The following is a 15,304-nucleotide window of genomic DNA, read 5'->3' as shown; positions in this document are numbered from 1 at the left end:
ACCGGTCTTGAAAGACCTCCATTGGCTCCCAGTACGTTTCCGAGCACAATTCAAAGTGTTGGTGCTGACCTTTAAAGCCCTAAACGGCCTCGGCCCAGTATACCTGAAGGAGCGTCTCCACCCCCATCGTTCTGCCCGGACGCTGAGGTCCAGCGCGAAAGGCCTTCTGGCGGTTCCCTCATTGCGAGAAGCAAAGCTACAGGGAACCAGGCAGAGGGCCTTCTCGGCACCCGCCCCGTGGAACGCCCTCCCATCAGATGTCAAAGAGATAAACAACTACCTGACATTCAGAAGACATCTTAAGGCAGCCCTGTTCAGGGAAGTTTTTAACGTATGATATATTAGTGTATTTTTGGTCTTTGTGGGAGCCGCCCAGAGTGGCTGGGGAAACCCAGCCAGATGGGCGGGGTACAAATAATAAATTATTATTATTATTATTATTATTATTATTATTATTATCACGGCGGCTTCTCTTCTCTTGTCCTTGGCTGGAACTCACTCTTGGCAAAGTGGCAGAGGAAGCTGAACTTCATAGGAATGCAAAGCAGGTGGTTGATGAAGGGCACGGCAATTGTCCGCATGCAAGATGCATGCTTAACTGCAAACCAGCTCTGGCAGCGTTTGATGGCTTGGTCTATAATTTCTAGAAGGGGGAAAAGGAAAGCGTTGACAGTGTTGTTGTTGTTACTATTTTATTTGCTAAACTTCTTTGAAAATGCAAACTGAAAATAAATCAAACGAAACAGATGCAAAGGGCAAGTCATTAATGTAACAGGCTTAAGACAGCTATTCACACTTAATGCTTCCTTTCTCCTTTATAGTTTCTGTAACAGGGTTTTCCTCGCTAGATTTTTCTTTACTGGTTCCGAGACGAAGAGATGACTTTAAAGGTCTGCAGTCTAGGAGGTGTTAAAATGGTGAATCGGCACCCCCTCATGGGTCACGGCCTGGTCCGAGGTGGGTTGCGACAGGAGCACTGCCGCCGTGCAAATATTTGGTGAAAAGTTCAGAAACGGGTCCACAAATGAATGTTTAAAAGTGGGAACTGGACTGAAAAGTTTGAAGAGTAGGATCATATAGTTTGAAGGGACACAGAGGGACATCTGGTCCAATCCCCTGAAATGCAGGAATCTTTTGCCCAATGTGGGGCTTGAACCCTGAGATTAATAGTCACACGCTCGACTGAATGAGCTATCCTGTACAGCAGAGCTTTCAAAACTTTTCATGTTGGTGACACACTTTTTAGACATGCATCATTTTGCAACACAAGTAATTCAGTTTTAGTAGCAAACCAGAGGTTAAACTAACCCCTTTCCAGGCCTAGGAAGAGAGTGGGGAGCGTCCGCACACTGCAGCCGACACACTGACGAGTCTCGACTCAGTTTGGAAAGCTCTGCTGTGCAGTCAATAAATGCTTTCCATATTTTCTCAGATGGGGCCTTTATCCTTTGCCCCCTGGTTGCCCTAAGTTTTTGCACAATGCCAAACTTTTCGATACCACTGTTCAATTTTTATGTTCTGCAGCATCTTCCAGTTCACAAGTAGCCGAGAGTAAAAGACTCAACAGCTCCTGATCGTTAAAATCTAGATTTCTATTCAAGAACATGCTTAGAATCATAGAAACATAGAATTGCAGAGCTGGAAAGGACCCCGCGGGTCATTTATTCCAACTCTTTGCAATGCAGGAGTCTCAGCTAAAGCACCCATGACAGATGCCCATGCAACCTCTGCTTAAAAACCTCCAAGGAAGGAGAGTCCTATTTAGTAGAACAAAAGTCAGAGATGGACATATCTGCCAATTGGTAATCTGAATAATTTCACTCTCAGCTGAACCTACATCACAGGGTAAAATGACTAGGAGGAGAACTATGTAGGTCACCTTGAGCTCTTTGGGTACAATGTAATCAATCAATCAATCAATCAATCAATCAATCACTCCCACCCCTCATGGGTGGATATACCAACTATAATACACCCTCTCCGATATATAGGGGAAAGATTAGGATTTATCAGGAATAACTTCCATGGTGTCCACTGCCATTTTTTATTTGATGTTGTCAACTTTTTAATGCTCTATGTTTTTACATTTTCTGGGCGGCATCAACTACGTTTTACTTACAGTAGCCCCATTGAAATGAATGAACAATCTGGCTTGCAGCAGTTTTCAACCTGTGGGTCTCCAGATGTTGTTGGACTACAACTCCCATCATCCCTAGCTAGCAAGGCCAGAGCTCATGGATGATGGGAGTTGTAGTCCAACAACATCTGGGGACCCACAGGTTGAGAACCGCTGGTTAGAGAGACATTTGGGGAAAGCTATGACTGTTGAAGTGGATTACGAGTGATTTAAATGGATGGTGTGAATGTGATATTAAATGCAGGTTTGAATGCAGAGTCAAATGTGGGTTTAAACGCATTAAAAAAATAAAATAAAACTCTGAGAAAGGTGGAAACGGGACAGAACTGATGGTGAACAGAAGCAAAAGGGATGCTGACCAGATATTTGATCCACATGCCCACCCTTAGAATAATCTGTGCTCACAACTCCACGTGTCCCTTTCCCATATGCTTACGGGTGCAGCGCATCCGGGTCTTGGCCTCGTAGATCTCCTGTGTGGAAGGGTTGGCTTTGTGCACCGCCGACCTCACTGAGCGAACCCCAAGGCCTGCCTCGCTGGCCACCTGCTCGTTCAGCTCTGAGAAGGAACGTGAGACATCCCTGGTTTCGGACCTCAGGGTCTTGCCGCTCCTCTGGTGAAGAAAACAGTGGTGGGAGAGGGATGGGGGCAGAGGGGGTAGACTAGAGATGGCAGCCCCACAGATGGAAAAGATTGCTTCGTATATATTTTCCCCAAGCAGCAGGGACAGCTACCACAATGGGCAAATTCCAGGGCTCCCATTCCACCAATCTCATGTCGCATGACCTGATGGATGGGACTAGTGGTCCATGTAATCTAGGGAAGAGGAGATCTGTGGCCCCCCCAGGTGTTGCCAGACCACATATCCCATTATTCCTGGCCATTGGTCATGCTGGCTGGGGCTGATAGGAGTTGGGAGTACAAGAACATTGTTGAACTACACTTCCCATCATCCCATGCTGACTGCGGTTGATTGGAGTCCAGCAACACCCAATGGCCAGGCAGATGCTCCAAGAGAACTCGCAGCACCCCAGCTTGCAAAGCCAAGCCATTCCTGGAAAACTATCCCCTCTGTGTTGAGCTGCTTTCTTAAGCGTCTGCCTAAACTCCTTAAACGGCTTACATGCCTCAAGACCGCAATACCTCAAGGACCACCTCTCCCCATATAAACTGTCCCAGACCCTGAGATCATCCTTTGAGGCCCTTCTTTGTGTGCCTCCTTCCACGTGAGGTCTGGAGGGTAGAAACACGAAAAGGGCCTTCTCCGCAGTGGCTCCGTTTGTGGAATTGCTCTCCCCGAGGGATGTTCGTCTGGCGTCTTCATTCTATTTCGCCAGCTGAAAAGCTTCCTCTACAACCAGGCCTTTGGCTGATTAACCTCCTATATCCTTTTAAATGTATTTGCGGAGGCGGGGGCTATAGCTTTGTTCCGTTCTTGTTTATATGGTGAGTTTTGCATTTTTAACTTGCAGTTTTATACAGTGGTACCTCGGGTTAAGTACTTAATTCGTTCCAGAGGTCCGTTCTTAACCTGAAACTGTTCTTAACCTGAAGCACCACTTTAGCCAATGGGGCCTCCAGCTGCTGCTGCGCCGCCGGAGCACAATTTCTGTTCTTAACCTAAAGCAAAGTTCTTAACCTGAAGCACTATTTCTAGGTTAGCGGAGTGTGTAACCTGAAGCGTATGTAAGCTGAAGCGTATGTAACCCAAGGTACCACTGTACTGTGAACCGCCCGGACATCTTCGGATGAAGGACGGTATACAAATTTAATAGATAATAACATATTATTAATCAATTACACCAGGGTTTCTCCCTGCCAGAGGCTCCCATGCTGAATGCCCAGGGACATTCGGGGGCACTAGCAGTACTGCCAGCCCCCACCCCACCCAGTGACCTAGTATACTGCTTCTCACCACCATGTCCTTGAGAATCTTGCGTAGAGGGGACAGGGAAATCTTCCAGGCACGCTTGGCATTGTCAATCTGCATCTCCACGGTGCAGCTGATGGAACGCACCACTTCGCCCAGGTTGTGACGGGTATTTGCCACCGGACCTGGTGGGGAGGAGGGAGTATGGCAGGAGGAAGGAGACAAACATCATGCAAGAAAGAGGAGTGGGACCCTTTGTGCCAAACCATCCAGGAATGGGGAAGAGGCCTCTGCTGTGGCTTTCTTGGCAATGGCAGCATAGTTGGCACCAGAAGTTAAGCTGCGCACCACAGCCTCTGTGGGTAGCCCTCTGGTTCAGCCAGAAAGAAAAACTAGGGATGGTCAAACTTGCCCCTGTTAATAATCTTTATTGGTTACATTCACCCCATACACTCTCTTTTTTTGCATACTATCAGCAGCCACACAAACTGCAGCATGACGACATCCTTACAACCTTATTATATAGTAAGTTGTATTATATACAGGCAAGCGCGCACACATTATTATGCTGGATAGAGGCGTATCAAAACATATTCAGTATAAAATGCACGGAAAACAACAATCAACAGCAACTAAACACTACAGCCCAGCTACTGCAAAAACCTTCATAAATTTATATAGTGTTACATTACTCCTTTCCCTTTCTCTTATCCTGTACAAAACTAGGCCCTCAAAATCCAGTAAGAGCACAGCATGCATTTAAAGCGCTCTTCTTTCACAGCCATGGCTGCTTCCCCTCAAAGAATCGTGGGAACTGTAGCTTGTGAAGGGTACTGGGAACTGTAGCTCCATGAGAGGTCAGCTCTCAGACCCTTAAGAAACTATGGTTCCCAGGATACTTTGGGAGGAGCCATGATTCTTAAAAGTGGTGTAAGAGTGCTTTAAATGTATGATGTGAGCATGACTATTGTCTCACTATTTTTTCTGACAGCCCAGATAGAGAGGACTGGAGGGCCACATTAGGCCCCTGGTGCCTGAGGTTTCCTAAACCTGTGCTAATAGAAACACCCCGTTAAAAATTTGCTGACGAAGGATCCAATGGCAGACCAGGGCAGGAAGATGAGAGTTCCATGGTGGGAACAGGAAAAATGAGGTGGGAAGGGCAGTAAGACTCTAAGGAACATACGGAGACACTGCCATTGACCTAACCTAGGCAGTGGCATCTCAGTTTAAGAAGAGTCCTGTTTACAAACGATTCGGTTTACAAACTCCGCTAAACCGGAATTAGCGTCCCGGTTTGAAACTTTACCTTGGTCTAAGAACGGAATCTGAACAGTGGAAGGGCACCGGCGGAGGGAGGCTTCATTAGGGAAAGAGTGCCGCGGTTTAAGAACGGACTTCCGGAACGGATTAAGTTTGTAAACCGAGGTACCACTGTATTGTACACACTGTGTACCATTCTATATCCCTGAGTTTTATAGTATTACGAGAGAAGAAAAATAATTCTCCATTCAATTTCTCCATATAGCAAGCTTAATTTTACACATTTCTCTCACGCAGTCATAGATATGAGTATTTATTGTACCATCAAAGACCTTTGCCAAGACATAGGTGAGGATGTAAATCCGTCCTTCTTTCCCCAGGAATTTGGGGACCACCAAGAGGCTGGCACAGCGGAAGTGTGGGGATGTGCCCCAGCCCAGGGCAGCCACACCTAGGGGAGGGAGATGGGGGAGACGGTTAGTTTTTATGCTGTGGGGCTGCCCCATGCTCTTATCAGTGCTGGGGAGGAACTAGCTCAATTTAATTGCATACACATTGCACTTCTGAAGAAAGATGGGTTGTTTAAACCACTTTTGGAATTTCAACACCCCCCATGGCATGTTCATTTATTTATCTTAAATTTATCACCTGCCCTTCACCAGCAGATCCCAGGGGAGGTACAGCAATTAAAAAAATAAAAGTTAGGAACAGTAAAAGCAGATTACAATAACGGGAACAGTGGGCCCTGAAAACATATACACACACCCCAGATACTCACATTTATTTGAAAACCATTGAAAGTACTCAGTCAACTGAGGTTATGCCCCCTGGAGAAGCCTGTCCCCCCCAATCAAAGCCTGTTCCACATAATATCCTCTTTTGGGGGTATATATTTACCCATGATTTCCCCCCAAAAGGCTTAATAACTTGGGGGAGGATCTCCTTTAAAAAGCTCAAGAACTTTGGCTGCCCCCCCCCCCAACAAAAACCCTGGCTAGGCCCATGCCACGCACATTTTGTGTCATGCCCCATCCCCGTGGGAAGCATTGTGCGTTAGTATAATTGAATTTATTACCTGCCCTTTACCAGCAGGTCCCACGGGCAGGGGTACAACAACTCAAAATTCAAAACCAAAAGCAGTTGAAAAAGATTACAACCGCAGGGACAGCGTAGGCCTTGCAAACATGCACCTCAGGCCTGGGTAACCAGGGTATATGCCACACACCCTGTCTGTGGCGGCCCTTTTGTGCCATGCCACGGCCCCCACAGCAATTACTCCAAATATGCCCACTGGCTCCCACAAGTTCCTGGCACTAGATAAGCCTCTTCCAGTGTAAGACCATGCCATTGTTTTGGTTGTTTGCACGTAGGTTTTGGGTTACAGAGGTATTTGCAGAAAGCTAACGGGAACCGGGCCCCGCTGCTAACAGGTCTCCCAAGATGGCGGGCCCTTCGTTGCCCAAACCCTTTACAAATCCTTCCGCTGCCATGGCACCTCCTCTTTCTCCCCAGAGCCTCTGCCGTCCCTCCTCACCAGCCATGCCACACATCAGGTCGATCTTGTGCTCTTCGGAGATGGTCATGGGGAGAATCAGCATTCTGGAAAGGCCTGGAAATCAAGAGAGGGGCCTGGGTGTCACACCTGCAGCTTCTCTTGCTTAGGGTTCCCCAAAGTGAAAATCCTGATTTTATGATTTTTTTAAAGCATTTTTGTAATACAGTGGTGCCTTGGGTTACAGACGCTTCAGGTTACAGACTCTGCTAACCTAGAAATAGTACCTCAGGTTAAGAACTTTGTTTCAGGTTGAGAACAGAAATAGGGCAGCAGCAGTGGGAGGCCCCATTAGCTAAAGTGGTACCTCAGGTTAAGAACAGTTTCAGGTTAAGAACAGACCTCCAGAACGAATTAAGTTCTTAACCCGAGGTACCACTGTAATAATAATAAAAAACATCGCCCTACTTGACATACAGCCGGGTTTCCCCAGACATTTTGCCGATTCAGCAAAAATCTGCCCGGACGCCATTTTGACAGCCCAATTCCCATATGTGTCTGGGAAAATATATTGCAGCCTTACTCTTGCTTCTATCCCTTGAACGAACGGTGCATCATCTTTTCTGACCCCTCTACCCTTGGAAACCATCTTTATTTTGGTCCTACCATCCTCCACCATTGGCCACATTCACACCATGCATTTAAAGCATTATGAGACAGCTTCCAACAGCCATGGCAGTTGCCATATTTCAAAAAGTGAAAATCCAGTTTTGCCCAAAGTTGTTGAGCTGAGTATCCCCACAGCTGACAATCTGCAAGGGTCTATCCCAGCCCCCCAGGCCCTATAAACTCAGAATATGCTTGTCTGATGGGAGCCAGGCATCTTCCTCATACCAGGTTAGAGCACTGATCCATCTACCTTAGGACTGTCGACACTTCATGCTCTGCTACTGTGGTACTGTGTGTCTAAAAATCAAGTTAAGAGTCCAATTGTTAAGTCGTGGGTTGACATAGCAGCCGGCACAGCGATTTCTTCAAGTAGCTCTTTATTATGGCAAGCTGGAATAGAACTGACTGCGAACAGTTCAGCCGGCCTGTATTTATAGGCAGCCGGCTATCAACATTGTAACCACAACAGCCCAGAGTTCCCGCCAAAAATAACTGGCGCGGACCTGAGTGAAAACTATCTACAGACCTGAGTGAAAACTATATACAGTATCCCCCTGTTGGCCCAGGGTGAAACTACACTACATAACACCCCTCCCCACCGAGATAAGGCGTTAGTTACAATCGTAATGGTTTCCTTATATACAGCACTACGCGTAATGGTTCAATTAGGCACAAAAGCATATCGGTTACATTTCCCATACTTAGACCAACAGTGATACCTGTCCAACAACATAGTCCTTTAAATGAGTTGGGCGCTTGGAAACTCTGCCAGACCGCCGGGGGCTGGTAGCCAAGTCCGGAGGGCCACACAGTTCTCGCTGAGGCTGTGGTGCGACCCTAGGTGGCGTTGGAACCAACTCCCCTGGATCCGCTGCTGTGAGTGGAGCCTCCGCAAGTGGAGTGGTCTGAGTCTGTTCTGAAACGGCTTGGTTCGGCTCCACGCTGGCAGTTTGCGAGGGAGGTGTAGGTGGGGCCTCGCCATCTGTACGTGTCTCTTCTGGAGCCGCAAGCGCAGTTGGGGGCACCTCGGTAGTGTCCAAGTCCCCAACCCTGCGCCTAAGCTGGTCTATGTGCCGTCGCCACAAGCGTCCGTCTTCGAGTGCCACCTGGTACGAGCGAGGTCCAGTGACTCCCACTACTGTGGCCGGCACCCAAGGGATGTCCCCCACATAGTTCCGGGCAAAGACCTGGTTTCCTGGGACAAATGACCGTGGTGCGTTGGCACAGCCTGGGGGTTCAGCCACGGCAAAGTCTGGGTGTAGCCGGTCGAGCGGTGACCTGAGGCGGCGGCCCATAAGCAGTTCAGCAGGACTCCTCCCTGTGGCCGCATGAGGGGTGATGTGTTGCACGAACAAGTATTCGGCGACCCGCTCATGCCAGTCTCCCCGGTCCAGACGCGCCAGTGCCTCTTTTGTCGAGCGCACCATTCTTTCCGCTTGCCCGTTGCTGGATGGATGAAAGGGTGCCGTTAGGGCATGGCGGATGCCCAGTCCCAAAAGATACCGCTCAAACGTGCCTGACGTGAACTGCGGTCCGTTGTCAGAGACAAGGACATCAGGACACCCATGCGTTGCAAACAGGCCCCGCAGCACCCGGATGACAGCTTCGGTAGTGGTGGAGGGCATCAGGGCGACCTCCAGCCATTTGGAATAGGCGTCCACCACTACCATAAAGGTCCGGCCGTGAAAGGGGCCAGCCAGATCGATGTGCACCCTCGACCAGGGTGTCTTTGGCGTCTCCCAGGTGTGTCCCTTAGCTGCCGGTGGTGCAGGCCTCGACTCCTGGCACGCTTGACAGGCGGGCACCCAGGCAGTGATGGCATCGTCCATATTAGGCCACCAGACGTAACACCGAGCCAACGCCTTCATTTTGACAATTCCCGGGTGGCCAACGTGCAGAGCCTCCAGGACGCGCTGACGGAGTCCCTGGGGAATCACGACGCGGTCTCCCCACAGCAGACAGCCGCGATGAGCTGAGAGTTCATGTTGTCTGGTTGCGAAGGGCTGGAACTCCGATGCAAAGGGCCCTTGTGGCCACCCCCTCCACACCCAGTTGAGCACCCGGCTGATGGTGCGATCCTGGGCAGATGCGGAGGCCACAGTGGCAGCCGATACAGGCGCTGCCGGAAGATCCTCAATCAGAAGGAGCGATGAAGCTGGAGCCGGGTCCTCCACAAATGCTGGAAGAGGGCAACGGCTGAGGGCGTCGGCATGGCCCATCGATTTCCCCGGGCGATGGATGAGCTGGTAGTGGTAGGCAGCCAGGAAAACAGTCCATCGCAGCATGCGTGGTGAGAGGACCGGTGGAGTTGGACGATCACCGGCGAGGAGGCCCAGGAGTGGCTTGTGGTCAGTGATGAGGTCAAAAGTCCTGCCATAGAGGTATTCATGGAACCTCTTCACTCCAGCCACAAGTGCCAATGCCTCCTTGTCGAGCTGGCTGTAATTCCGTTCCGTCGGAGATAGTGTCCTGGAAAAGTAGGCGAGCGGTGCTTCTCTTCCATCTGGAAAACGGTGACTAAGGACAGCACCGATGCCAAAAGGTGAGGCGTCGCAGGCAAGGACCAGCGGCCTGGATTCACTGTACTGTACCAGCACACTGTCTGAAGAAAGGAGAGCCTTGACCGCGTTGAAGGCCGCCGTCTCCCGATGACCCCAGGCCCAAGGCGTCTTAGTGCTAAGGAGTCGGTGAAGAGGCTCAGCCACTGTGGCTTTGTGGGGCAGGAACATGTTATAAAAGTTCAGCAGCCCCAGGAATGCCTGCAACTCCGTTTTGTTCTTTGGAGTGGGGGCCTGCTGGATAGCGCGGATCTTGGATGTGGTTGGATGAAGACCGGAGGCATTGATAAGATAGCCCAGGAACTCTACCTGTGGAACGGCGATCTGGCACTTCTCCCTCTTTACCTTGAGCCCGGCCTCCTGGAACCTGGTCAGCACGGCACGGAGGCGCTCGAACAGCTGCTGGTGTGAGTCTGCAGACACCAAGACGTCATCAAAATATGGTACCACGCCTGGAAGCCCTTGCAGGAGACGCTCCATAAGGCTTTGGAAGATGCCAGGAGCCACACTCACCCCGAACTGCAACCGGCGGCAACGGAATGCCCCCCGGTGGGTGACGATCGTCTGGGCTTCAGCAGTGGCATCATCGACTGGCAGTTGTTGATAGGCTTGGGCAAGGTCCAGCTTAGCGAAGACCTTACCCTCACCCAGGGAATGCAGCAGGTGTTGGACAACAGGAACCGGATAAGCGTGCTGCTGAAGTGCCTTGTTGATCGTGCACTTGTAGTCAGCGCAGATTCTCACCGACCCATCTGGCTTGACAGGCGTGACGATGGGGGTTTCCCACTTTGCGTGGTCAACCGGCTCCAAAACTCCTTGGGCGATCAGTTTGTCCAGTTGTTCGTCCACCTTAGCCTTGAGAGCAAAGGGAACCCGGCGTGGCTTTAGCTTGATGGGGGCGACTTGTGGATCAAGGCTAAAGGAGATGGGCGTACCTGTATATTGGCCCAAGGTGCCGTCAAAAACCTCGGCAAAGTCTTTGACCAGACCCTCAGTCTCTGCGTTAGAGATGCAGTTGATGCCGGTGACTTCCAGGCCGAGGGCATCAAACCAGTCTAGCCCTAGGAGGCTTGGCCGCTGACCTTCGACCACCACCAACCGGAGCAGGCCCGAAAAATCCTTGAAGGCGATCCGGAACCGGCCAACGCCTACCACGGGAATGTCGTTTCCCTGGTAGTCTCTCAGGTGTATGCGGTGAGAGTCGAGTTGCCTTTTGGACACTCTGGGTACCAGTCTTTTGATGGTGCTCCATGACACGATGGACAGGGCAGACCCGGTGTCGATCTCCATGTCACATGGAGCTCCTTCAATGAGCACCGTGACGTTCAGCTTGCGTCGCGTAGGCGAGTCGGTTTGGCCAATCGTGGTTCCAGACGGGCAGTGGCAGTTGGTGAGAGCGAAACAACTTTCCTTGGCAGACTGGAGTGAAGACTTGGACTTGCGAGTCGATGAAGGGGGGGGTGTCAGACGGAGCCGATCGGCAGACCTTAGCGATGTGGCCCCTTCTGGAACACTTCCTACAGATGGCGTCTCTGAATCGACACTGGGCACGGGAATGGTTGCCTCCGCAGCCAGCACATTCCGGTTGGCCCTTGGACTTCAGTTGGAACTTCCTGCGCTCCCGCTTTGTCTGGTGCACGTCATCGTCTTCACTGGAGGATGCCTCCTCACTGCTGGCCTCTTCATGATGCACCGGAACTGGCTCCCTAGCAAGACGCGGGCTGCTGGACTTGCGGATCTCCTGGGCGGAGCGTTCAGCAGCTTCTGAGGCCACAGCCTCCTCAATGGCTTTCTGTAGCGTGAGGTCTGGCTTGGCTAGGAGGCGCCGTTGCAGATGGATGTCCCGGACCCCGCAGACGATTCGATCCATCAGGGCATCGTCTAAGTCTCGGAACTCACAGTGCATTGCAGCCTGTCGCAGGGCGGTGGTGTAGTTGTTGATTGACTCCCCCTCTGCCTGGTTCCGGTGGTAGAACGCATGGCGGGCAGCAATCTTGGACGGCTTTGGTGCGTAGTGGTTGCGGAGCTTCTCTTGGATCGTGTCCCATGGTGTTGCCTGGACTGCTTCAGGCGCAACCAACGCTCGGGCCGTCTCAAACACCTCAGGCCCACAGAGGCTGAGGAATAGGCCCCGCTTCCGATCCTGTGATACTGCTGTCAGCTCGTTGGCTTGGAGGTAGCAGTCGAACCGAGCGAGGTAGGAGTCCCATGATTCAGAGGCTGGCGCAAATGGCGGTAGAGGCACAAGTGAAGCCATGATTCCGATGCCGGCGTGAAGGGCGATGGATGGAACACAGTGCTCTAGCCAGAACAGTCAGCTCTGAATTGGTTCTGCCCAGTGATTTCGCTCAGTGATTTCGCTCTGTGATTCAGCTCAGTGATTCAGCTCAGTTCAGAGGCTGGCCGCATCTGGCTGTGCTCTGATGTCCATCGATCCCACCTTCGTCGCCAGTGTTAAGTCGTGGGTTGACATAGCAGCCGGCACAGCGATTTCTTCAAGTAGCTCTTTATTATGGCAAGCTGGAATAGAACTGACTGCGAACAGCTCAGCCGGCCTGTATTTATAGGCAGCCGGCTATCAACATTGTAACCACAACAGCCCAGAGTTCCCGCCAAAAATAACTGGCGCGGACCTGAGTGAAAACTATCTACAGACCTGAGTGAAAACTATATACAGTATCCCCCTGTTGGCCCAGGGTGAAACTACACTACATAACACCAATCCTCGTGGATTTTTGAATAAAGGAGGTGATTTTCAAAAGGAGCACAGGAGCTGCCCTATACCAAGTCAGACCAACTGTTCTATCTAGATCAGTCCTGTCTGTGCCAAGCAGGGTTTTAGACAGGCGCTCTACCTCTGAACTACGGCCTTGATCAGAGGTCAGCAACCTTTTTCAGCCGTGGGCCGGTCCACCGTCCCTCAGACCATGTGGTGGGCCGGACTATATTTTGGAAGGAAATAAATAATGAACGAATTCCTATGCCCCACCCAGAGATGCATTTTAAAGAAAAGCACACATTCCACTCATGTAAAAACACCAGGCAGGCCCCACCAATAACCCAGAGATGCATTTTAAATAAAAGGACACATTCTATTCATGTAAAAACATGCTGATTCCCGCACCGCCCACGGGCCAGATTGAGAAGGTGATTGGGCCGCATCCGGCCCACGAGCCCTAGGTTGCCTACCCTTGGCCTTGATTATAAAGATACCAGTCCTCATGGTTCTGGATAAAGGGGTGACTTAAATGGGAACAAACGAAGCTACCATATACTGAGTTAGGTCCATGTAGCTAAATACTGTCTACCTTGTGTGGCAGCAGCTCTCCAGGGTTTCAAACAGGGAGTCTCCCTCAGCCCTGTCTGGAGATTATTATTACTTACTGAATATATATACGGTACTGCCCTATACCCAGAGGTCTCAGATGATGTCAGAGATTGAACATGGGACCTTCTGCAAGCAAAGCAGGTGCTCTGAGTTACTGCCCTTCTTTGCTTCTCTAGAATGCAACATTTGCCTCTTATGGACTGCCCATTTGCTTCCAAAATGCCGTGAGCTCCTCCAGTTTCATGGGATCCTGATAGTTTGGGACCTGACGTTGGCCGAGACCAATTCAAAATGCATATATATATTTCTACCTCCGTCTGCAATCACGTTTCCAGCCCTTACTGGATCAAAGTGGACTCACCCAGAGCATACAAGCTCCCGATTCCAGCCCCCAGGAAAAACTTGGCAGCCCAGAATTCGTCCGGCTGGCTCCAAAGGAACGTGATGCAGAAGCGAGGCAGGAGGAAGCTGAGAGCGTGTTTCAGAGCTGCAAGAGAAGTTTATAAAGCTACGCTTGGCACGGAGAGAGTGGATAGAACACTGGAATTCATGGACATACAATGAAACTGAATGTTGGAAGATTCGGGACAGATAACAGAAAAGACTTCTTCACACAGCGCAGAGTTAAAACTACGGAACTCACTTCTGCAGGCCGGGATGGCCACCAATTTAGACAGGTTTAAAAGAGGATCGGACAAATTAATGGAGAAGTCTGCCAATGGCTACTAGCCCTGGTTCCTATGTTCTTCCTCCACTGTCAGACCCAGTGAAGGGCGTTGCCTGGGCATAGCTGTCAACTTACAGATTTGAAAATAAGGGACCAGCAGCCTCGAAAGTAAGGGATCAGCAGCCAAAATAAGGGGTTTTGCTATTGTAAAGAGTTACATACATTGGTAGGACTGACAGATGCTGTCAATCTGGCATGAGGCGGTTGCGGCGCCGTGGCGCCCGCTGAAGCGCCACCCTTCTGCGTCCCTCCCCATCCCCTACTCTTCCTCCTCCCTCAGGCCGCCTCCTCAGCTGCCACCACCGCTGCCGCCTCCGGGCTCGCAGGTGGCGTGGGTGAGAGTCTCTCTCCCTCCCACCCTCTCTCTCGGGTGGGGAAGGGCCGATGGAACTCCTCGCGCCAGGATGACGGCGCCAGCGCGCTCTCTCACTCACGGCAGAGGACCCCGAGCTGCTGCTTCCCTCCCGAGCCGGGTGAGCATGAAACCCGGGAAATTTAAGGGACATCATCAATAAGGGACAGCAGCGGGACACGGCGCTGTGATAAGGGAGTTTCCCGCAAAATAAGGGACAGTTGACAGCTATGTGCCTGGGGGAGAGGGAGCGTGTCCAGGGAGAGTCACTAAGGGCCGGGCAGGGAGGCTTAGAGGACAAGGTTTTGACCCTTGGGTATGGATACCCCACCTCTCATCCAAGGCTTGAGTGCAGGGCAAGGGCTCAAAGGGGGAGACTCACTGGTGTTGGGGGGCTTTTGCTTCCGGCCCTTGTGCTTCTTCACTCTTTGGTACTTTCCTTTGTCATCTGAGTGCCCCATAGCACCTGACTCCTGATGCAAAAATGGGGCAGGATGTTGTATTTAAAAAAACAAAAAAACCAAGACCTCCAAAGCACGGATTCACTGGCGAGGAAAATTAGAATGGTTAGGTGTTGTTGTTGTTTGTTAATTATATGCAAGAACCTTGTGCAGAGTAATTAACTCCAACAGGCATCTCCATCCACTGTCATCTATCAACAGCTGTAGCTGCAGAAAGTCCCACTAGCCTAACCTTCTTCCTGACAGGCTAGATTTCTAAGTGCAGGGATTCTTTTATCCTATTTGTGCAGATGAGCATTCCATTGAAGGGGAAACCCCTCCCTCAACACACACCAACAAATAACCTGAAGCGGAACAGCTCTAAACACAGCCCGGCCCCTTCTGTGAGAATTGTGTCATCACAATCTGGGTTCTACGTTGCCGTGCAAAGTGTGTTTACCAGGGAC

General features: G+C 50.7%; 1 protein-coding gene across 4 annotated transcripts in view; it reads right to left on the bottom strand.

Annotated features, from left to right (window-relative positions):
- DCST1 (DC-STAMP domain containing 1) overlaps positions 1–15,219 on the bottom strand; it is a 29,919-nt gene extending 14,700 nt beyond the window's left edge. For 2 of the 4 annotated variants that reach the window (XM_080984606.1, XM_080984608.1), the window contains exons 1-7: positions 14,208–14,614; positions 13,680–13,805; positions 6,806–6,880; positions 5,594–5,722; positions 4,054–4,193; positions 2,574–2,751; positions 500–643 (exon numbers count right to left, since the gene is read on the bottom strand). In XM_080984606.1, the coding sequence (XP_080840732.1) occupies positions 500–643; positions 2,574–2,751; positions 4,054–4,193; positions 5,594–5,722; positions 6,806–6,880; positions 13,680–13,805; positions 14,208–14,301 (886 nt within the window). In that variant the 5' untranslated portion in view covers positions 14,302–14,614. Of the gene's footprint in view, positions 1–499; positions 644–2,573; positions 2,752–4,053; positions 4,194–5,593; positions 5,723–6,805; positions 6,881–7,682; positions 7,734–13,679; positions 13,806–14,207; positions 14,615–14,779 lie in introns of those variants that run through there. The other 2 variants (XM_080984607.1, XM_080984609.1) reach the window with 2 other exon arrangements.
- Positions 15,220–15,304: the final 85 nt, after the last annotated feature.

Source organism: Podarcis pityusensis (genome assembly GCF_964106645.2).
Source record: "Podarcis pityusensis genome assembly, chromosome: 16".
Lineage (NCBI taxonomy): Eukaryota > Metazoa > Chordata > Lepidosauria > Squamata > Lacertidae > Podarcis > Podarcis pityusensis.
The sequence above is the reverse complement of the archived record's forward strand: the minus strand, read 5'-3'. Positions and strand labels throughout refer to the sequence as shown.